The following is a 22835-nucleotide window of genomic DNA, read 5'->3' on the forward strand; positions in this document are numbered from 1 at the left end:
AGACATCCTCAGAGGGGGACCGTGGGGAACCCTCCGACTCATCTAAGTCGGTATCAGATGTAGTAGACTCAGGGGAGTCTGTGTGTTTCCTCTTACACGTCCTCTTCCGAGGGGGTTCCCCTGCAGGATCAGGAGAAACCTCGGAAGAGGAAGTTATTCCCAATGGGGAAACCTGGGGCGATGGATCCCTGGACCTGAGAGCAAGAGGCTGGCAAGAGGCGTCTACAGGCACCGAAGAGGGAGGAGCTAAAGGGATGGACCATTGACCTGGCTCAGGTGCCAGGACACTCCTCATCACCTCAAAGGCTCCCTTCCCCGGGAGGCCGGAATATTCCCGTTCCGAGGAAATAGGAATTCCCGGCTCCAGTGAGAGGGAAGGCTCCGAGGTCGATGTCGGTGCCGAGCTTACCAAAGCCGAAGCCCCGAGAGGGAGAGCGGGGTCGGACAAGGGTCCGATGCCACTAGCCCCCTCGGAGCCGACAAGGGAAACCCGACGACCGGATCCATCCAAGGAAGGTCTCATGGAAGAGATCGGAGCCGAAGACGACGGAGCCAAAAAGGGATGTATCGGCTCCGGCGCCGACACGGTCGCTGTCCCGAGAAGCTCCGGCTCCGAACTCTGGAGGGGAGTCGGAGGAGGAAGTTCAAGGGGTAAAGTAACAGCCGAAGTCTGTTGAGACGGGCTATGGAGCATTTGGGCCAGTGCCTGCGACTTCAACAGCCTGCTTACCACCCTCTCTAAATCGTGGTCAGACAGCCTGGAAGATCTCGAAGATCGGCTCCGATGACTCCGCTCCGACAAAAGAGGAGACCCCGGAGCCGAGTGGATAGACTCCAAAGAAGGGGACCGAGATCTCTTCTTGGACGAAGCCATCGGAGCCGACGTCCTCTGGGTTCCAGATGGAGCCGAAGGCTTCGCCCGATACTGGATAATATATCGGCTCCAGCCGGAGCCGACAAGGCAACAGCAGATTGGGTGTCGGAACCGATCGGAACCGACCCTACCACCTGAGAACAAGAAAGATCGGCTCCGGCCGGAGCCGATCTCGACTCCGAAGGAGTCGGAGCCACCGGGGAAGGCTTAGAAGCTGTAGCCTGAACCTTAGGTGGCTTGGAAGGTTTACTAGACCCAGTTTTAGTGGGTGAACCTTCTGGCTTTAGTAAGCCACGGAGGATCAATTTATTCCTCCTCTCCTGCAGGACTCTCTGGCTAATAGAGTGACATAAAGCACAGGAGTCCTGCAGGTGTAAAGGCCCCAGGCAGTAAACACAAGAAGTGTGACCATCTGTCAGAGACATTTTCTGACAGCACGAGTCACACTTCTTGAAGCCTGAGACCTTTACTTCCTTAGACATAGTCCAAGAAAAAAGTAAAAATAACACTCACACACACCCCAAACAGTCACACAATTAATCCCAACAAACACAGACACACAGACGGGGATTAAGAAAGGAGGCCTAGGCCTAACTGAAAAATTTTTATAAAAACTAGAAGTTTTTAACTATATGGGGAAATAGGGTGGGCTGTATAAACACTACACACTATAAAAAGGAACAAGGGAGAGATAAACCCTGACTAAGCTGTTTGAAAAATTCAAACTTACCTCAGCTGGCAAAAAGGAGACCTCTTCGCAAAGCGGCAAACGAGATCTGAGGTAGTCCCACCTTGCATCATGGGATATAGGGTTGCCTCGAGCTGGTAAAAGGAGTTCTCAAGCTAAGCAAGTGCCGAGTCGGAGCCGAGGATCGGCTCCGAACCCATCCAGCAATAATGAAGGCGAGATTGACAACTTAACATTCCTTGTTAGGAGGATGGACTGGTACGGAAGGATCTGCAAGTTCCTTTTTGGTGGCAGCCGCCACCACCATGGCATCAATAGGGACACCTTTTGTAAGAAATTGTTTCTCGGAAGGGGCTGTAATAAATTTAGAAGGTCTCCTGGGAACTGGTTCCACGGAATCTGGAGATGCCCACGCCTTCTGAGCTATCACCTCCATGAGGGGGGTCGAAAGGCGGAGACACCCAGGAGGTGGAGGGTCGAGATCCAAACGCCTCTAGGTATATCGACTCATCCTCGGAGGGATTAATGGAGGGCCAGTTTCCCCTCTGTTTTAGGAGTTCTAGGATGTCTGAAAAAGAGACATCCTCAGAGGGGGATCTTGGGGACCCCTCCGACTTATCTAAGTCGGTATCTGAAGTTGTAGACTCAGGGGAGTCTAGGTGCTTCCTCTTACAGGTCCTCTTATGCGGAGGATCTCCTGATGGATCAGGAGAATCCTCGGAAGAGGGGGTTCTTCCCAGTGGGGAAACCTGAGGCGGTGGATCTCTCGGTCCGGGAGCAAGAGAGTGGGAAGAGACATCTACAGGCACCATAGAGGGAGGAGCTAAGGGGATAGACTGCTGACTGAGCCCGGGGGCCAGCACACTCCTCATCACCTCGAAGGCTCCCCTCCCAGGGAGATCGGAGAGACCCCGCTCCGAAGAAACAGGGGCTCCCGGGCCCACCGAAAGGGAAGACTCCAAGGCAGATGTCGGAGCCGAGCTCACCAAGGCCGAAGCCCCGGGGGGAAGAGCAGGATCGGACAACGGTCCGATGCCACTCACCCCCTCGGAGCAGACCAGGGAAGCCCGACCACCGGATCCCTCCAAGGAAGGTCTCGAGGAGGAGATAGGAGTAGAAGCTGAAGGAGCAGAAAGGGGTGGTATCTGTCCCGCAGCCGTAGCAGTGACTATTCCAATAGCCTCCGGCTCCGAGCTCTGGAGGAGAGTCGAAGGAGGAACTTGAAGAGGGTGTGGACTAGTAGTCGTCTGTTGAGACGGACTATGAAGCATTTGGGCTAGTGCCTGAGATTTTAACAATCTGCTTACCATTCTCTCCAAATCGTGGTCTGAGAGCCTGGAAGACCTAGATGATCGGCTCCGATGGCTCCGCTCCGAAAAAAGAGGAGAGGTCGGAGCTGACAGTATCGGCTCCAAAGAGGGTGACCTGGAACGCTTCCTCGACGGAACCATCGGAGCCAAAGAACCCTCGGTTCCAGACGGAGCCGACAACTTATCGGCTCCAAGCCTGGTCAAAGATGTATCGGCAATGGCCGGAGCCGATACAGGTAAGGAAACAATGGTCTCAGAGCCGGTCGGTGCCGAAACCGAAGCCTGAGCCACATGGTGGTCGGAGCCGGTTGGAGCCGACACCAATGTGGCAGTTAAAGTATCGGCACCGATAGCCATCTGTGCCGATGATTTAGTCAAAATAAGATCGGCTCCAGCCGGAGCCGATCTCGACTCCAAAGGAGTCGGAGCCAGGGCCGAAGGCTTAGTAGCAGAAGCCTGGGCCTTGGAGGTCTTAGCGGGCTTGCCCGAAACAGACTTGGCCGGAGAGCCCTCCGGTTTAAGTAGACCTCTTAAAATTAATTTATTTCTCCTTTCCTGCAGGACTCTCTGGCTGAAAGAGTGACAAATAGCACAGGAGTCCTGCAGGTGGAGAGGTCCCAGGCAATAGATACAAGAAGTGTGACCGTCTGTCAGAGACATCTTCTGACAGCACGAGTCACACTTCTTGAAGCCTGAGACCCTCTGATCTTTAGATATAGTGAGCACACGCACAACACATTACTCACACAGTCCCAGACTCAGAATTTTAACTTAAAAAGGGGGAAAAAATAAATCCACACACACGCCCTGACAGGAAGGGATGGGAGGGGATAGAAGGCCCGACTAAATAAAAACAACTAGGGAAAGAGAAACTAGAACTAGAGACCCTACAACTATCTAAAGGTGCTAAATAAACTAATATACAAGAGAAAAAAAGGAATGGGGTGACTAAAATTTGTTAAGACAAATTACTTACCAAAAGCTGGTAAAAGGAGTACCTCATCAGCGAAGCGGCAAACGAGATCTGGATACTTACCGCCTTGCATTATGGGATATGGGGCTGCCTCGAGCTGGTAAAAGTGACTCTCGAGCTTAGCAAGTGTGAGTCGGAGCCGAGGATCGGCTCCGAACCCATCAAGCAAGAATGAAGGCGAGATTGACAACTTAACATCGAAAATTTCAGGAGTCGACCGACCGGCACTTGCGAACTGCTTCTGCTTCAGGCACTGCACAGCAAGAAAGACTGATGTAATGGCGTCGTCTGCATGTTTTATACCCCTGACGACCTGATGTCATGGAAGAAGGGACAGCATCTGACGCAGGACCCAAGACTTTGTTAATCGGGCCAACTGAGGGCTACTGCAAGCAGATAACCCAAATGTAATGACTGCAACAGTGAAACACGAAGAACATCAAGTGCCAAACAGAACAGGCCCCTACACTGATGTGAATGGTACCATATTAGTTATGATTTCATGTTTAGACAAGGTACAAACAAGTTTTATTTTACTGGCTCACAGATAAAGCCCACAGTGTGAAAATAGCTGACTCCAAGTCAGACTGTCGACCAGTCACGAGTAGAGTCCCACAGGGTCCAGTCCTGGGTCTTCTCCTGTTTGGTATCTACCTCTCTGAAGTCCGGGCTAACACAACTGGACTCTGGCTGACAAAGTTCGCAGACGTTTGCAAGTTGGGAGCCATAATTAACTCCCCAAGTGATGTTGACATCCTACAGAAAGGCCTCACTGAGACCATTGACTGGTGTCAGAACCATGGCCTTAAGGTCAATGTCAAAAAATGTGTCATCATCCCCTTTGGGAAAAACCTGGTTCCCATGAATTACCACATCGATGGTAGTCCACCGAACATAGAAGCTGTCATAAGAGATCTGGGAACACAGGTTAACAGCAACCTCTCTTTTGACCACCACATTGCCACTGTGGTCAAAGTCCATCTATGTGGCACATCTCTTTACTAAAGGTTTTGCATCCAGGAAGAAATAAGTCATTGTTTCCCTCTATTCTTCTCTCATTAGGCCAATCATAGAGTACAATGCCCCATTTGGCATGTACCTCACTAGACACTTGCAACAACTGGAGACGCTGTAAAAGTACCTCACAAAGAGGATCCTAGGCCTTAAACACTTGTCCTATATGGACAGACTCAAAAAACTCCAACTATTCTCTGTCTCATATCGCCTACTTAGAAGCGAACTCTGCCCGACTTACAAAGCCATGTCTGTCCCAGCTCAGTTAGAAATGCTACATCTAAAGAAATCCCAATCCCTCCGCACTACATGCTTCAGAGACCTCAACCTCATTACCACAGTCAACATAACAAGCTGGAGGGACAGGTTCATAACCCAGAGACCGCCCATGCTATAGAATAGGATTCCCATACAAGTCAAGCAGAACGCCTCAATGGCCTTCTTCAAGAGAAATCTTGATGAGTGGATGGGAATCAGAAAATTCACCCCGGGATCACTCCAGTGGCTCTACTCAACAGAGGCTCTGGGAACTAAAGTCGGGTGGCACGATGCCAGGGTAATCCTATGGGCTAGGCTTGTAAACGTTTCCAGGGCCATTAGCCTAGTACACACCTATGAACCTATTAAAATTGTAGAATAAAAGTTCATTGTCCCAGTTACTATACAAGTGAAACATATCAGTATTTTTGTTTGTCCATATCAGAGATTTCATACTCCATGAATTCAAATCTACCTCCCAGAGCTCTGATCCACATAGACCTTTTTCAGACTCGGCCTTGGAGCACTGTCTAGTTGGCTGACTTTTCGCACAATACTACATGAAGGCTGAGGGAATCAAACTTTGGACTACAGGATGAAGGTCTTTAACAGCTTTCTTAATTAAGTACCAGACTGCTTGGTCCCTTTTTTCTGCAATAACAATATTTTAAATGAAATATGTATAAATGTATGTATTTTGCATCGTTTTATTATTCCTATTTTTTATTTGTATTCCTGAGTGGTAAGATATGCCACAACTCTTCTGGAAGTGAAAATAATCTGCAATTTAGTGTGCAAATTTTATGCTGAGTATGTTTTCCAGTTTTTAGGTAAATATACCAACTTTTCAATAGCCTTTGCCCAAATCAGATTTTTGATGCCTGCAGGTTAAGAGGTATGCTGTGGAGTCATCACCACACTAAGTGGTTGAATCAGTTTCACCAATGAAAGCTCACAGTAACTAAGTAGGGATTTATGGAGAGGCCTAAATTGCTTCGGTATGTGTTTATAAAAAGGCAACACTTTGTAAGCCTTAGACCATGTTACCTCTCAGTTGGGGTAACGTTTTACCTCTTTTAGTAGAGATGTCTTGCAGTTTGTGAAATACATCTCAGATATGTTATGTGACTTTAAAACGGAGGTATACACGTGTGTGTGTGTGTGTGTGTGTGTGTGTGTGTGTGTGTGTGTGTGTGTGTGTGTGTAAAAATGATGGTGCTTCTTTTTATGATACCTCACCCACAAATGGATCAAATAAAAATCACTATAAAGAATTTTGCTACAACTATTCTAACTAGTTTCAGCTGTGGAGTGATGTAAGTTTAAGATTCCGAAGATGAGTTTAGTCAAATATTTTTTCTTCTGACAAGTTCGCTCTTTCTTTCTTTTTTGATCTTGTCCCAAATCCATATTCACTTCTGCTCCTCTGTCACATCAGCTCATACTACCATACTTCTTATCATACTTCCTGTCAAGGCCTTAGCTTCTCATTATCCAGCAGAGCTTCGCCTCCAGCTGCTCCCTTTTATTTATTGCGTTCTTCTGATGTCACCTTGTGTTCTTGCTTTGGGAATACTTTTGAAATTGACTCATATCCAGACCAGAGTATAATATACATTATGAGAGTTAATCTTTCAGCTTATAAAAGGTCAAGTGATGGTCTCCGGGTCTTATACTTCTTTACCCTATGATCGCTTACCACATAGACTTCTATATCTCCTGACACCATCTGTCAAGTTAACCAACAAAAATATAGTGTGATCTAATTCTATCCTCACTACAAGACTTTAAAACAACAAACCAACAACTAGAGAAAAAAGACAGACAACTGTACAAAACGTTCAAAATGTGTCAGCCACTTTATTCATACATACAATTTAGATACAATCAGAAATAATATGCAAGAGAATGACTCCAGCAATGTTGTTTTTTTACTCCAATTCAGTTACTAAGCCTGTTGACCAACTTCAGTGTATTACCAAGCGAACTCTTTTGGCACAGAGCGACTATGTCTCGTCTGGCTAGTGGTTTGGCTGCCTGATGGAGATGGCATGAGAACTAACAAAATGTCCTTACTTCCTTACTTGCCTTTCTCTGGTCAGTGGGATGGTGGTGACATTTTGTTTGAGGTGGGACATTTCTGATCCTCTTATACAGACCAGTGTTTTAAATGGCTGATGGACTAAGCCATTTAGTGGTTCTATAAGAGTCCAAGGTGAGAAGACCCTCCATTGATCACTAACCTAATTAGTGATGTCAGCATGACTAGGATCATATTTAAAAGCCCATCTTTGTGAACAGCATAAGAAACTCCCTGGCTTACTCAGCTCCCTGAAGGAGCCCTGCTGTCACCAGTACAGGGGAGACAGTGACCTCAGCTTGGAGGTGTTGAACACCTGGGTGGCTCGACAGTAATAACTGTCAGTGATGGGGGGGGGGGGGTAGAATTAGAGGAGTTACACTGTCACAGAGACAGAGAACCCAAACAGCTGAAAAGAATGTAGACACAAGGAAAATAAATAAGATACAATTACCATGTACTGCAATTGTTGTACACTATCTTTGGAGTTTTTACTCTGAAAGGCACACATATGCACAAGTCAGAAACTGGTACTTGCATACCTCAACATGATTTACACCAGCTCTGCAATACACAGCATGTAAGCTTCCTTATGCTACTTTTGATTTACCTGACATGTTAAGCACAGCAGGGCTTTCATGCTTACATGTACTTTAACTACTTTGTAATTTGCAGAACATGGATATCTACTTAGACTGCATTAATGCCTCCTCACTACCTATATTCTTCAGCTGTCTACAGTATATGCTAGCTAGAGGTATTTCAGCTTTTATTGTAGAATTAGTGCTGAAAAACTTGTTTCACTTTTATAATTAATTGGTTTCTGACTGGATCATCTTTTGTCTAGCAGGCCATCATTGTCATTCTCCCATCTACTGTCACCATTTCATTTTCTAAAGAGATATTGCACAATTTTAACAGTGCTTCACCCAAGCACACATGCCATTTTTTTTTTATCAACTGTGAGGAAGGGCAGGTGAAGACTTTTAGCCTCTAGAGTCTCATATATATATATATATATATATATATATATATATATATATATATATATATATATATATATATATATATATATATATATATATATATATATGTATATAATTATATATTATTAATATATATATATATATGTATAAATAATAGGGTCTTAGAGCCTTGGCTCTGTATACGTTCTCTACTTTATGCACCTGTCTGATCAGTTTCCCAAATAGCTCTCAACTTCACTGCCTGTCTAGCTCTCTAAAGATGGTATCTATTTTCTTGTCAGTTTACAAATGCTGAGATGAAGAATTATTTAACCATATTAGGCTGACTTTCATTTCCTCATAACGTTTGTTACTTCCTTGGTAGTGCAACCTTAGGAAAATTCTTTACAGTCTGAAACAGCCCATGAGTAATCTTCTGATCCACTGATATTTCACAGCCTGACAAATAAATCAGCTGTATCATTTATCAGCAATTTGTACATCTTGTATATCTTCATCTGTACATCTCCACCTACTATATATTTTTCTTAAGACCTCCTTACCTCAATTTTTCCATGCTGTCTTACCTTATCAAATTTCATTATTCTCCAAATTACAAGCACTAATCTTCCGATTTATTGTTTCACTGATATACCACTTTATCTATCGAACTCAGCTTCTACCAGTATCCAGTACTGCTTCTCAAAGTGAGTTCCAGCAGATGTTGTGGACACTGCTGTAGTTGCACAAATTCCAGCCATGCACCATGGGTAGTGAAGTCTACTATGCACAGTCACTGTTGCTTAGCAACGCACTTGTCTCTACTTGCTAAATTCCTTCTATATACACGAGGAGAGTGTGTGTGTGTTCCTAAACATATATATTTTAGACACTAACTTACAACTTTCAAATTATGCCTCTGCACTGAATAAGCATGACTACTGCTGTGTTACTGACACTGAATGAAAATGCAAATAATTTTATTTTATGCCAGTACCCATATTCCACCATGGTTACACGATAAATGATATGTATAGGCACAGAGCAGTTCTCATGCAGAAAACAACTTTTGCAAAATATTTTGTTCTGTTGTATCTTATCCTTCCTGGATGAAAGCATGCAACTACATTAACTGCATTAGACTACATCTGAAAAGCATTACTTACTCGCAAATTCCATAGCCCTGCATTACTCCACATTTCCAGTGGCACTTATAGCAATTAAATCCATCGGATGATATCCCAGGAATAAGGTATATTCCAAACCTAGAATATAAAAGAAATAATTAGCTGACATTCAGAAGTATTATGACCCTATCTAGTTGGTTCCCTATGTAACACCTGCACATATCCTTTGTAAAACTACAAGTCTCCCTCTGAATGGCATATATCAGCTAGGACTGCATAACAGCTTGTTAGCCATCCTTTGCTGGGTAAAAGCCATCTTGGTGGTTATGACTAGATCCTAGCTGATCATAGCTGTTGGTTTAGGAATTCTGACCTACCCATCATTCCCCTCCTGAAGTAAGTATGCAGTGGGTCCCTACATGGACTGACTCACACAAATCCCTGCAACCTGAGCTGCAGGTGGTCTCTGCTATGTTCATATTCATCCTTGCTGCAATTCATCTGGTTTCTCACCAAGAGATGCACGAGTGAAGCAAACCAGAGCCCCCCCCCCAACAGTGGCAACTGGTCAACCTCCTCATCTGGTACATACATCTCTAACACCTCTTTTTAAAGCACTAAATCACTGAACTTGGTTATCCCCTTCTAATACCTCACTTTATTGTACTTCTTACTTACTACTACACCTCCTTCCAATTAGCACAACCAAATTATTATTCCATCACTACTACTCTGTTAGCACTCAGACTTACTTATCTGCTCTAATACCACACTTTATTGTACTTCTTACTTACTACTACAACTCCTTCTAATTAGCACAACCAAATTATTTTTCCATCACTACTTCTCTGCTAGCACCCAGACTAACTTATCTGCTCTAATACCTCACTTTATTGTACTTCTTACTTAGTACTACACCTCCTTCTAATTAGCACAACCAAATTATTATTCCATCACTACTACTCTGCTAGCACTAAAACTTGTTTATCTTCTCCAACACCTCACTCTACTGTATTTCTTAAATTACTCTGCCCTATCTTATATACCACTCTGTAAAGTCTCAATACAAGGCTTGTAAATGTAATGTTTTTGAAAATCAATACAAATTTTATTATACTAACTACTATGCAATGCAGTCACTGGAAATGCATTATAAAATTTGTTACTGTAAATATTGATTGCATTAAATATGATACCTTTGAGCTTTTCCCCCAGGCCTCCACTGATAATGGGCACCTGTACCCAGTCAGTCTTTCCTAGTAAACAATTGTCAGTAAATAAATTAAATAACTTCTTTCCTCCCTTTTCTAGCTATATTCCTCTGTCACCAGGGTTACTGCACAGGCCTGGACTGTATATGTTATACAGGAATACACTGCATCTGTGGCAAGTGGCTGGCCCCCAACTGGATACCTTTAATAAAACAAAATGTAACTTAACCACTACCAGCTTTTCAATGTATATAATATACAATTACACTTTTATTTCTGTATTTATTGCATTCTTATTAATAATGCTGTTATAACTCTGTCCTAGGTAATCAGTGTTCTAAATCTTGCTTAAACTTTAATACAGAAAAGCTTTTATGCTGATATTTATCCTCGAAGATTCATAAATGTATTAAGACCACAAGCTTTTTACTTATCAATTTATTTTTATTTTAACAAAAATAATTTGCAAAAAATGCAGTTAAAACTCAGATGCCTTGTGACATATATGAATAAAAATATTAACAACCACTCCAGTCATTAGTTCATCATTAATTAACTACACCTGGTGACATTCAAGCAATCAAGCAAATACATCAAATTTTTGGTATCCCCTATACATATACTGATGCCATCATGAAGCCCTCCATTTAATTCCACAGTGTAGACAGTGTAGACAAGTCTACATCATTGCGTTTCAAAATATATTGTCATACCTATTAATCTTTCTGAATTTGTCAGAGTGCTCTGATTTTAGACTTCCGAAATGTTCCTGTTCCACTGCTCTTATTTGAAGAAAGGCTGCTCCAATTTGCTCCCCCCTTTGCGGTCCATGAGGAGCTTGTAACAGTCAAAATGGCTCAATAGCAAATATGATTTTTTTCCAGATATTTGCTAAAATAAAAGTTGTGTCAGTAAAGCTTTGTATGAGAGAGTACTGTTGCGAAGGTCCTACTTCCTTGTAATCTGTCAAGGTCACCCAGTACTTGACATCTTTCAAAAGTTTAGCCTCCTCCCTCTCTCTCTCTCTCTCTCTCCCCCTTTGACAGCTTATTCACTGAGCATATCCTGAGAGGGATGCTTTCAGCTGTCATAGGAAGTGTGTGTTCAGGTTTTTTCACTTCCGCAAAGGAGGAGAGGAAAGTACCTGAAGCAAGAATTATCTAGCAAGAGTAAATTTGCAGCCAATCACAATACCATATAAAAAAACAAATCCAATGACAGAATGAAAGAGGTTGTAACCCACGATGATTATGCAAAACCAGGGACGATGAATGGGTGCTGCCACTCAGACAGTAAGGAATGGAATTCAAACATTTACTGTTACAGGTAAGTAGGACTTCCACAACTGTACTATGTTCATCATTTCCACTGCCTCAGTGGCATTTTGGGTAGATTCTCAAAGCTTACCCAACCTGTGAGGTGGAATGATAAGGATCCAGAAGTCTCTGGGGAATGCTCCTAGTAAAACCTGTTTTGGACTTTGAAAAGCAAGCCAGTTTGTAGTGATATGATAAGGCATGAGCAGAAGACCAGGTTGTGTCGCTAGAATGCTTCTAGAGTCCACCCCTTTAAAATTTGTCACTGAGGAGGATAAGGCCCTAATTGAATGAGCCTTAACCTTGCCTAGAAGAGTTTACCATGGTGGGAATAACAGAAAACAATAGCAGAGGACAACCTCACGCAACATTTTGCTCGGAGACAGGCTGAACTTTCTTAACCCATGTATAGGAGACCAATAGGTGGTCGTCATTCCTAAAGGGCTTTGGTCTGTCAAGGTAGTACCTGAGCTGCCTATGTGTATCCAAGATATGTAGAATCTTTTCTCAATTGTTTTTTTTTAATCAGGGTAGAACACTATGAGATTAATGGCTTGATTCAAAGTAAATAAAAAAAAAAAACTTTAGGCATGAATGATGGATTAATACATTAACACAACCCTGTCCTTGTGAAAGATCAGACAGGGTTGCCCCACCATGAGAGCTTGGAGCTCAGAAACTCACTTGTAGATGTCAGAGTAACAAGTAAACAGTCTTCCAAGTAAAGAACCAAAATCAGTCTGAGACACTGGTTCAAAAGGAGGCAAGATCAATTTTTCAAGAAGAAAGTTGAGATCCCAGGGAGGAGGAATTTGTTTCCATAAAGTGACGATAAAAAGAGATGCTAGAGGGGTATTCATGGGCAGACAAGCTGAGATGGCTGCAAGATGCACTTTGATAGAAGCACATAAAAATCCATCTCTAAATAACTCATAAAAATATTTCAAAACTTGAGGGGTCAAAACTCTTTCAGGGTCTGTTACTGGCTAGGTACCACATAGAAAATCTCTTCAACTTGTTAACATAAGATTTTCTAGTTGCAGATTTTTTTCCCTGTTTAAATACCTGCTGCACATCCTCAAGAAACAAGTGCCTGAAGGTATTAAAATAGAATAATCCAGGCTGTTGGCTGCAATTGCTTTAAGATGGGGTGTACCATTTACAGTGTAAGTAGATCCAGTATGCAAAGAAGCTTGTGATAACTGCCCTTGGCCAATTCCATTAAAGGGGAAATCTAACTTTGCCGGGGCTAAAAGTGGGGGGGTTACCACAATGACCTTAGGTAATTCTTTCTGAATGCTTAGAAGTACCCTGGGATTCACTGGAAAGAGTGGAAATGAATACAATAACATTCCTGACCATGGAAAAGATAGAGCATCTGTCTTCCAAACAGGGCTGCAATGACGTCTTGAACAGAAAATTTTCAGCTGTCTGTTTTGAAAGCAGGTGAATAGATCTGCATGAGATGTTCTACGATCTGTATGAGGTGTTCTACACATTTGGGTCAAGTCCTAGAAGATCTCTACATGGAGCTTCCCCTCAAGAGGGTCTGTCCAGGATCTTCTTTAACTTTCTACTGTGTTTTGCTCTGATGGAATGTATGAGGCATGAAGAGTCAGAGGATGCTGTAGAGTCAGCTCAGAGGCCATCACTGCCAACCAGTAAAGGGGATATAACCTTGTACCCCCTTGCTTTTCAGATACCACATCATGGTATTGCTGTCTATGACCACTAGAAAAGGACCAGAGTCCATAAGTGGAGAAGAACTTTTAAGACACAAATCATTGTCAACATCTCTTTTACATTTATATGGTTTGGTGTGCCCAGAGGACCACACAAGATTTGCACTTGAACTTCTATGGACACTGCTTCAAACACAAAATCCAGAGAGTTCATCTGGACGGACTAAACTGGGGTCTGAATTGAGAAAGGGTGTCCTGGCTTCAGAGAAAGCTGGCACTGCCACCACTGCTGTTCTTTTTTTTTCTTTTTTTTTTTTTAAATAAGTCCCTGTACTTGGAAATCTAAGGAATGATGGTGCAGAGTCCAAAAATTATTCAAGTGACATTGAATTATTCTCATTTGTAATTTGGCTAGTGGCATCATGAGGCTCACTGATGGCATGAGGCTTAGAATCTTGCTAAGGCCACTGGAGAGAGAAATCAAAGAAAATGCCCTCATAAGTCAGAATTTTGTCTTCTGGCAAGAAGGCCATACTTTTAACTGTGTCTATCAAACACCTAAGAAAGCAATTCATTGGGAAGTTGTGAGGAAGGACTTTTGAAGATTCAATTTGAAGTCCAGGTGTGGAAGAAGGGAAGCAATCTTGTCTAAGGAATCCAAGCACCTGGATACAGAATCTGCACAAATCAGCAAGTCATCTACAAAAGGAAATGTGGATACCTAGTGTTCGGCAACATGCAATCACTGGGCCAGACACTTGTAAACACAAGAGGTGCAGTAGACAGAACAAAGAAAATGCAAAAAAATGATAATACAAGACAGACACAGCGAGTCTCAAATTTCCTGAGACTAGGAGCAAATAGGAATACGATAAGCATCCTTGAGCTCTAGCGTCACCATGAAACAGTGATCTGGATAAGCATCCCTGAGATCTAGACTTTCCATGAAACAGTGGTCTGAAAGCAACACTAGAACTATAAGATTAGGATTTTGAATTTGGAAACTTTTACAAAGGTGTTGAGAAAGGAGAAAATCTAGAATGGGTCTCCAGGTGCTCATATTTTGGTACCAAAAAGATTTTGGAGTAAAATCCTTTCTCTTTGTGTATCGCAGACACTGGTTCTATGACACCCTGCTTCTACCACATAATGGAGCACTGGAGGAAACCACTCTCTATGGTTTTGTGGGTGTGGAGGGATTCCCTGAAATGGGGAGGATTTTCTATCCACTACCAAGTGTTTCCTCTCCAAATTATTCTCAGAACCCATTTGTCTGGGACTACTTGAGGCCAGGTTGCAGGGTTGACAGAGAGCCTGGGGGAAGGATGAAGAGAAGGAAAGAAGATCAGGAGGAGGGTAGGGGGTACTACTTGACCCTGCATAGTAATTCTTTTGTATGAGACTTGATTCTTTTTTAGAAAGGAACCCTTATTGTTTGTTTCAAACAATCGTCCTCCTGCCAGTTCCTTTTCAATCCCCGACTTTTGTTTGATTGGTATTTTTGTTTGTTCTGCTACTTGAAGGAACACGCCTTGTTTGGGGAGAACTTGGGTATGTGCTACATCCTAGATACCCCATACATTAACTTCCCTCTATCATTCCACTTTTTGAGAATGTGTGTAACAGACGGCCCAAAACCCATTCAGAATTTAAAGGAACATCCAACATTTTGTATTTTAAATCATCAGAGAAGTTCTGATTATGTAACCAAGCATACCAACTTAGCACAACATAAGCAGCACTTCTCAAGACTGTATCTGCAAATTAAAGCCACCTTTCAAAGCATGTTTTGAAACCTGAGTCAAATCAGAAAAAAAAATAATTCATATAAGACTTTTGCTCTGTAGATAAGGATGTAGCAAAATCATCGAAACTGTCTTTGCACTGTAAAATAAATTTCTGCATATAACCTATATATAGACTAGATTTGTAAAGACATTTTGCCCCCAAAAAATCTAACCATTTTCCCTCTACCAGGGAGTGCTGAATTTGATGAAGTCAATGACTTTTTATTTGAGCATGCAGCTGGGTTGGCCAGAGCTGGATCAGTTACAAAATGAGAAAAGAGACCCTGTATTTTCTCTGAGCTTTTTTACAGACTGCTGAAATAGATACTGGTGTCCTGCAGGTAGCTTTATAAACATCTTTCATGGCTGATTAGAGAGGAGGATAGCCACAGAACTGGGCATCTTATCCTCTATAAGGTCATATACCATACACCTTGCTCTGGGGTAGCTGCTGATTGCTCTCATGCAAAAACATCATAAAATATAAAAATCATCTGAAAAAACATGAACATTTCATTTGGACTTAATTTTAGTTTAACCTTCTGAAGAATCAGTGACTGGACTCAGTGTCAGCTAGGAAAACATCATTGACCTCATAAGATTTCATTTAATTCTTTGAAACAACAGAAAGGTCTCCAGCCAAACTGGCACTAGAGCCACATATGGGAACACAACTACCAGAATTAGGTGTCAACACATTTAGCCAAGGAAACCACATCATGGCTATAACCTGATCACTGGGTCTATATTAAGTGACTGAACGTTTAGGTGCTCGGACAACTAAACGTCAACACGTAAATGTCAAACCCTTAAAACCACGAACAACCATTTACATGAATTTCTTTCCCTGGGGAAACAAAACAAACCTTTAAGCACTAATCAAGTGGGAGGCTTCACCCCCCAACACCTCCCAATGTAGGGGGCTATGCCCCCCCATCCCCTAACTAAATATACCAATTCAGAGATCGCTCTACATTGGGAAAAAGGGCAAATTACCAATGACAGCCAAGCAAATTTTTTCCCAGGGAAAACATTTGTGTAAATGGCCATTCTCAATTGTCAGACTTCATCGATCACCTAAACATTCAATCACGTAATACAGACCCTGATCATCAGCTCTGTGATGATGCCTCTGTTTCTTTTCTTACTAGATAAAATACCTGGGGACAGACTATTACATCTCGCAAGGTGTCTCTTATCCCAGCTTTCTGCACCTAAAGGATTTCGTTCTCCCATACCTGTGCCAGGTACTGTAACAGTCTCGGAGGATATGTCTAAACCCAGTTCCATAGTGGCCGGCAAGGCTACACTAGACAGACAGAGAGACAGGGCAAAAGTTAAGTGGTCTGTGGGATGAGAAGTGGCCCTGAAAGAATCACTAACTGCATGCTAAGGCATATTTTTATTTTGTTTATTTCCTTTTTTAAGTGTAACTGGATTTGCTTCTGGTGGGAAAGAGGGTACCAGAGTTAGGATCCATCAAGTTAAGGGACAGAGAGTACTAGCCAGAATAATAAACTGCCAGTACTAGAAAATGCATCAGAATAAGCAACTATATTAAACTTACAAGTTTCTAGCAATAAGAATGCCCCCACAGAACTAAACTCTGGCAAACTGTCATATCATTACAAAAAAACGTTTTGAAAAGTGTTCAGAATTCTTTTACAACTGACAGGAATTAAAGAATTTCCATGTCACAAAATCCAAACAGCAAAGCAACCAATGTGTCAAACTAGTGTTAAGAATTAGCTTCACACATTTTAACATTAAAATGCCATAAACCAATATTTAATAGCAATTTATACTACAGTTTCTTCTCAGAGAGTAAAATCTCCACGGTATATTGAAATGTATGATGCATCACAATCTGATGTTAAAAACACACAGAGCAGGGACACACACAGAAAACTGTATAAATTTTGAAAAAAAAATCTTAAGTTCTGCAATATTTTATGTCAAGAGATGAAAATAAAGCAGAATAACAAAAGTAAAGACAGGCAAGACTAAATCATGATTTTGACTACACAAGACAGACCCTAGTTTCTGGCAGCACACATACACACTACACGTCTGAAAAAAGTCCTGAAGTTTCCTCAGAAACAGTAAAAATGTAGTTGTCAAAAATAAAGGTTCAAATAAAATCTGTCACAAGCAGAACTTCCTACAAGAATTAATGTAAACACTGACAGAAATAAAATATTAAAATACATAGTTTTAATAAACTTAAAAATAGAAAGAGAATAATAAATCTGATAATAAAATGAGAGGAAGGGGTTCCTCAAATGGGGCTTATCCAGGGTTGCCAGATTTCCAGCACCCCAGGTAGGGACAAAAAAGGTCTCTCGCAAGTGAAGACCAAAAAAAAAAAAAAAAGGTCTTCGGCAACTGAAGAGCAAAAAAAAAAAAGTTCTTTAATGCGGAACAGAGTTCCACATTAAAGAAGTGAGCTCACTCAGTAGCTCTGCACTAAACACGGAGCTTCTCGTGTTTAATGCATTGCAGTTCCGCATTCAACACGAGAAGCTCCATGTTTAGCGATTTTTGATTGGCCCGTATACCGGCATATGGGCCAATCAAAAATCGCTAAACACGGAGCTTCTCGTGTTTAATGCGGAACACAAGAAGCTACGTGTTTAGCAATTTTTGATTGGCCCGTATGCCAGGTATACGGGACAATCAAAAAAAAAAAAAACCAAAAAAAAACAAAGCAGAGGCTGGCCGGGATTTAAACCGGCAGGGCAGGACTCGGGATCAGGCTGCTGATCTCGGGACAGTCCCGCCCAAATAGGGACGTCTGGCAACCCTGGGCTTATCTGAGAAGAAATATTAGCACTACATTTTGTTAAGAGTTATAGGACTTTCTTCTGTGGATGGCAGAAAAAGACTGAACACTCACTTTCAGTGACAGATAAAGGTTTCCCTCTCAAGATACGTGCTCAGCCAGTCAACTATCAGGGCAAGAGAGGGGGTGGAGTCTGAGCTTTTGAAAGCTGGACAGTACTGGGTTACTTATAACCCAAAATGCCATTGAGGCAGTGGGAATGATGAACATGGCAAGTTATGAACTACAAAACCAAAGACACGTGTTCTCATTGGATTCTGAATCCTCATTTGGCAGCAGAGACAAACGTTTCTACTTAGCTAGAGAAATATTTCCAGGTATTTGGTTTCCTAACTTCTCTTACAATCTTAAGAACATCCTGTGAGCACAGGAGCCCAACATATCAACGTTAAATCCTCTACGCACATAATCTGACTGTATTCAAGTATGGCTTTACCAGTATCTCACTTTACTGTATCAGCAGCTTTGCATTCTGGGCCAAAGGATGGAGTTTCTCTCTCATCATCTATAGGAGAAGGGAGATACAGTATCACTGAGAATGAATGGAACAATTAGAATCATCTCAAGCCTGTCCAGTCTTATTTTCTGGATGAAACTGGGGAATAACTGTATTGTAGGGAATGCATAAAGAAACAGACCTGCCCAGCTCAGTGAGATGGCATCCAGTACCCAATCTTTGTGTGGTACTCTGCAGTAGGACTTCCTCAGCTGTCTGTGCTCCAGGGAAGCATAAAGGTCTACCTCTAGAACACCTACTTGACTGCTATGTCTAATAATGTATCCCTCTGTAGCATCCACTGTGGGGATGTGCTGCTGATCTGCTAAAATTGTCAGTGAGTTCTCTTGAGTAGGTATGCAGAAGGTTCTCAAGGACATCCATGCCACCTAAACTTCCTTTATGTATCACATAACCACAGTGTTGTCTTCTATAAAGTGGAGGACACCCAGCTTCTACAATTGCTTAAACCCTGAGCGCCTGAAAGACCGCTCATATTTATTTTATGTTGATGTTGCATCTCTTTCATCCAAAGGACTCCTCAGTCCTTGAACTCAGAAGTGCTGAGTATGTGCTCCCCAGGCTAGGTTTAAGATATCCATGGTCAAATTCTGATTAGGGAAAGGGTACCTGAAAGGTATCTCTGTTTCCAAATATGTCATCCACCATTCTAGCTTCTTCCTTACACAGGGTAGTATTATGATGACCCACACTAGGGAAATCCTTCTTGGTCCTATATGTTTGTTAGGAATCACCAAGTTTCCCTTTGTGCAGTCTGGCCAAAAAGCTCATAAAAATAATAAGTGAAAAATCACCTAAACCTCCACAAAGAAATAAAAATAAATGACCATGAAGCACTTTAGCGCAATCCAACTTTAATTACATGCTTTTGTCCCAATGGACTTCATCAGAACATCAAACAGACCTCAAGACCCCACATGGTCATCCCTACATAGTAAGCGCTACAACAGATACATTTACTGATATATACTGCACCTTTGGGCTTTCAGTTGAAAACTCCAGGAATTTGAATATTGCAATGAATGTGGTCTAGATTTAAAAACAGCCTTTCCATAATGTATCTAGATACAGAATAATTGCCAGATTTATACATCCCCCTTAGGTTTAGAAGACAGTGTAATTAAAGTTGGACTGCACTAAAGTGCTTTGTGGTCATTTATTCTTGTTTCTTTGTGGAGGTTTTGGTGGTTTTTCACTTACTGTTTTTTTGTTTACCACTACTGGTTTGGGTTGTTGCTTTTCGTGCTTCTCTGCCAACCACAAAGACATTTTGTTGGCTATGTCCATTCATCCAACGCCCGAGACCAGTGACAATCAACTGCTTAGGATGTTGTTGGACACCATGAATCTTATGCGGATGTCATCGAATGTCTTAGCCAATAACTTTTACAAACCTACAACCAGGAAAGATTCCTTTAGTGCAGAGGAAGACAAAGAAAAGTAATTAAAAGTCCTTTTGTTTATAGGGGTACTGTGAATTCTGGTAATCTTTCCCATTACAAAGACATTAATACAGTTTTAGACTCTAACTATGATCCCTTTGAAAATACTGGTAAATGACAACACAATTCCTCTATGCCAATAAAGTTAAGGAAAATTTAGTTAAGTTGGAAAGGAACCTTAAGAAGTACACGTGCTGGTAACAGAAAGAAAGAAAGAAGTTATGTCCTACCACAGTGTTCCAACTGTGTTGTCGATCTTCACCTATTCTTGCTGATGGTTTATGGTTCCTACCCTCTGAACCGATCCAGCCAGTGCACAGCTTGCGCCAGCCAAAAAAAAAAAAAAAAAAAAAATCTCTCGAGCTGCAAGTTTACCCGTAATTCCCCTCTCCAGATCGAGTTTGCAAAAGACAGAATAGTATAACAAAAGCCAGAAGCCTTGTCCAAGGCACCCAAAGCAATAAGAACCCAGCACAGTGTATTGTTCCACCAGAAACCTGAAGGAGGGGGAAGATGGGAGGACCGCAAGAATAGACGAAGATCGACAACACAGTTGGAACGTTATGGTAAGACAAAACTTCTTTCTCTGATGTTGTCAATCTTCATCTATTCTTGACTGATGGGACAGAGTTCGCAGCTACCTTGCATCATGGGAGGTCTTATGGGAGGATATTCCTGAGCACCATAGAACCAAAGGATGCTCTTCCCCTGGAGACCATATCCAATTTGTAATGAATAATAATGGTATGAGGGTAAGCCCAAGTTGCAGCAGTGCACATTTCTGACATGGAAGCTTTGGAGTGAAAGACAGCAGCAGTCACCACTGATCTAGTAGAATATGCTTGGACATGTTTTGGGAATGTTATATTCAAGTTCTTGTATATGAAAGATGTACATTCTGTCAACCACCTGGAGAGAGTTACCTTGGACACTGGTCTTCCTATACTTGCACTGGCGAAGGATACTAACAATTGATCAGATCTTGTAAACTGTTTTGTTCTAGCTAGGTAGAAGCGCAACTGCCTATGTAGAGCCAGAGGATGAAGGCAGTACTCTCTTTTGTTAGAATAATTTGGGAACAATACAGGTAAGTCTATAGACTGAATGATATTAACATCTGCGATCACCGTAGGCAGAAAGGTTGGATTTGTCCTGAGTGACACTCTGTCCTTATGGAAAATTAAGTAAGGGGCTTTAGAACGTAAAGCTTGTAATTCGGAGACTCGTCTCGTGAAAGTGACAGCTATGAGAAGTAACGCTTTCCAGGAAAGGAACATTAAATCACAGGTAGCTGCTGGTTCAACCATAAGTGATTACAATACTACAGTCAGATCCCAAGGTGGGAGAGGAGCTTTAAAAGGAGGCTTTAAGTGTATTGTACCCATCAGAAACATCTTGCAAAGTCTGTGGGAAATCAAAGTTTGGTCTCCAAATCTGATATGAAAATTCCAAATTGCTGCTAAAATTACTTTGATTGTGGAAACAGAGGCTCCTTTATTAAAGATGGCAGCTAGAAATTCCAAAATTAAGTCTGAAGATTGGGATGTACTAGTCTCTGGGGATGGTACAGGAGATCGGGAACTGGGTCCAGAATCCATGAACGGCAAAGCAGGTGAGGCCAAAGGAAGGGAAACCATATCTGTCAAGGCCAATATGGAGCAAAGATCACTTTGCCTCTCAGTCGAGATGCTTTCTTGAGAAATAACATAATCAGAGGCATGGGGAAAAGACCTAGAGTAGACCAGGGGGCCAATAGTGTAGAACAGCGTCTATGGGTGACTTTACCTGAGGGGGAATTAGGGCAAAGTAGCTTCTGCACTTGTTGTTTAGGGGTGAGGCAAACAGGTTGCAGCAAGGCTGGCCCCAACAGAGAAAGATCTCCTTTGCTACTCTGGAGTTCAGAGGCCGCTCGTAAGGCAATAGGATGTATCTGCTCGATTTGTCCCCAATTACATTGGAAGTCCTCGGGATGTGCATTGCTATCAGAAAGTGGTTAGAAGATATAGCCAACTACCATACTCTAAGGGCTTCTCGACACAGTGGGTAGGACTTGGATCCCCAGTTTGCTGATGTACCAGACTACTGGAATGTTGTCTGATTGAATAGCTATCATCCCTAGAGGTAAGGCAGACTGAAATGTTTGCAACACCAGAAGCACTACCCTTAGCTCCAGTACACTGATATGCAGGTTGGTCCTGGAATGGGACCAAGTGCCTTGGACGGTCTTCCCTAGATAATGCTCCCCCACCCCATCTAGGAAGCATCCGTGGTCACTATGGCCTTGAGCTTGATGAAGACAAAGCGATGACCTCAAAGAATCTCCTTCAAATGCGTTCATCAGGTCAAATCATTCTTGCATCAGCTGGAAATGAAAATTAAGTGGTCCATAGGATGAGTTAGACTTGACCATTGGTTTGCTAATAGCCATTGGAGAAGTCTCATGTGAAATCTTGCTAGTGGGACTAATGTGAGAGCAGCTGCCATGGAGCCCAGGGCTTGTAGAATCAGTTGAACAGGTATCTTGTTTGAGCGTTGAAGAGGATGAACTTACATCTGTATCTTCTGCAACCTGTGTTGGGGAAGCAATGCAATGCAAGAAGTGTTGAGACGAGTTCTGATGAGTTCCATTTTTGGGTGGCAGTTAACTGGGATTTCGCAATGTTTACTGTTATGCCCAGTTGGTGGGACAGGTTCAGTATGAAGTCTGTAGTCTGTCGCAGTAAATGCCTTGAGGGAGTGGAGAGGAATC

At 42.3% G+C, this 22835-nt stretch overlaps 1 protein-coding gene across 4 annotated transcripts in view; it reads right to left on the reverse strand.

Annotated features, from left to right (window-relative positions):
• ALS2CL (ALS2 C-terminal like) overlaps positions 1-22835 on the reverse strand; it is a 2758770-nt gene that overhangs the window by 1295794 nt on the left and 1440141 nt on the right. For all 4 annotated transcript variants that reach the window (XM_044065874.1, XM_044065873.1, XM_044065871.1 and 1 more), the window contains one exon: positions 9329-9427. In XM_044065874.1, the coding sequence (XP_043921809.1) occupies positions 9329-9427 (99 nt within the window). The remainder of the gene's footprint in view (positions 1-9328; positions 9428-22835) is intronic.

The sequence above is a fragment of the Protopterus annectens genome, chromosome 3.part0 (genome assembly GCF_019279795.1).
Source record: "Protopterus annectens isolate FY-2018-M chromosome 3.part0, PAN1.0, whole genome shotgun sequence".
NCBI lineage: Eukaryota > Metazoa > Chordata > Ceratodontiformes > Protopteridae > Protopterus > Protopterus annectens.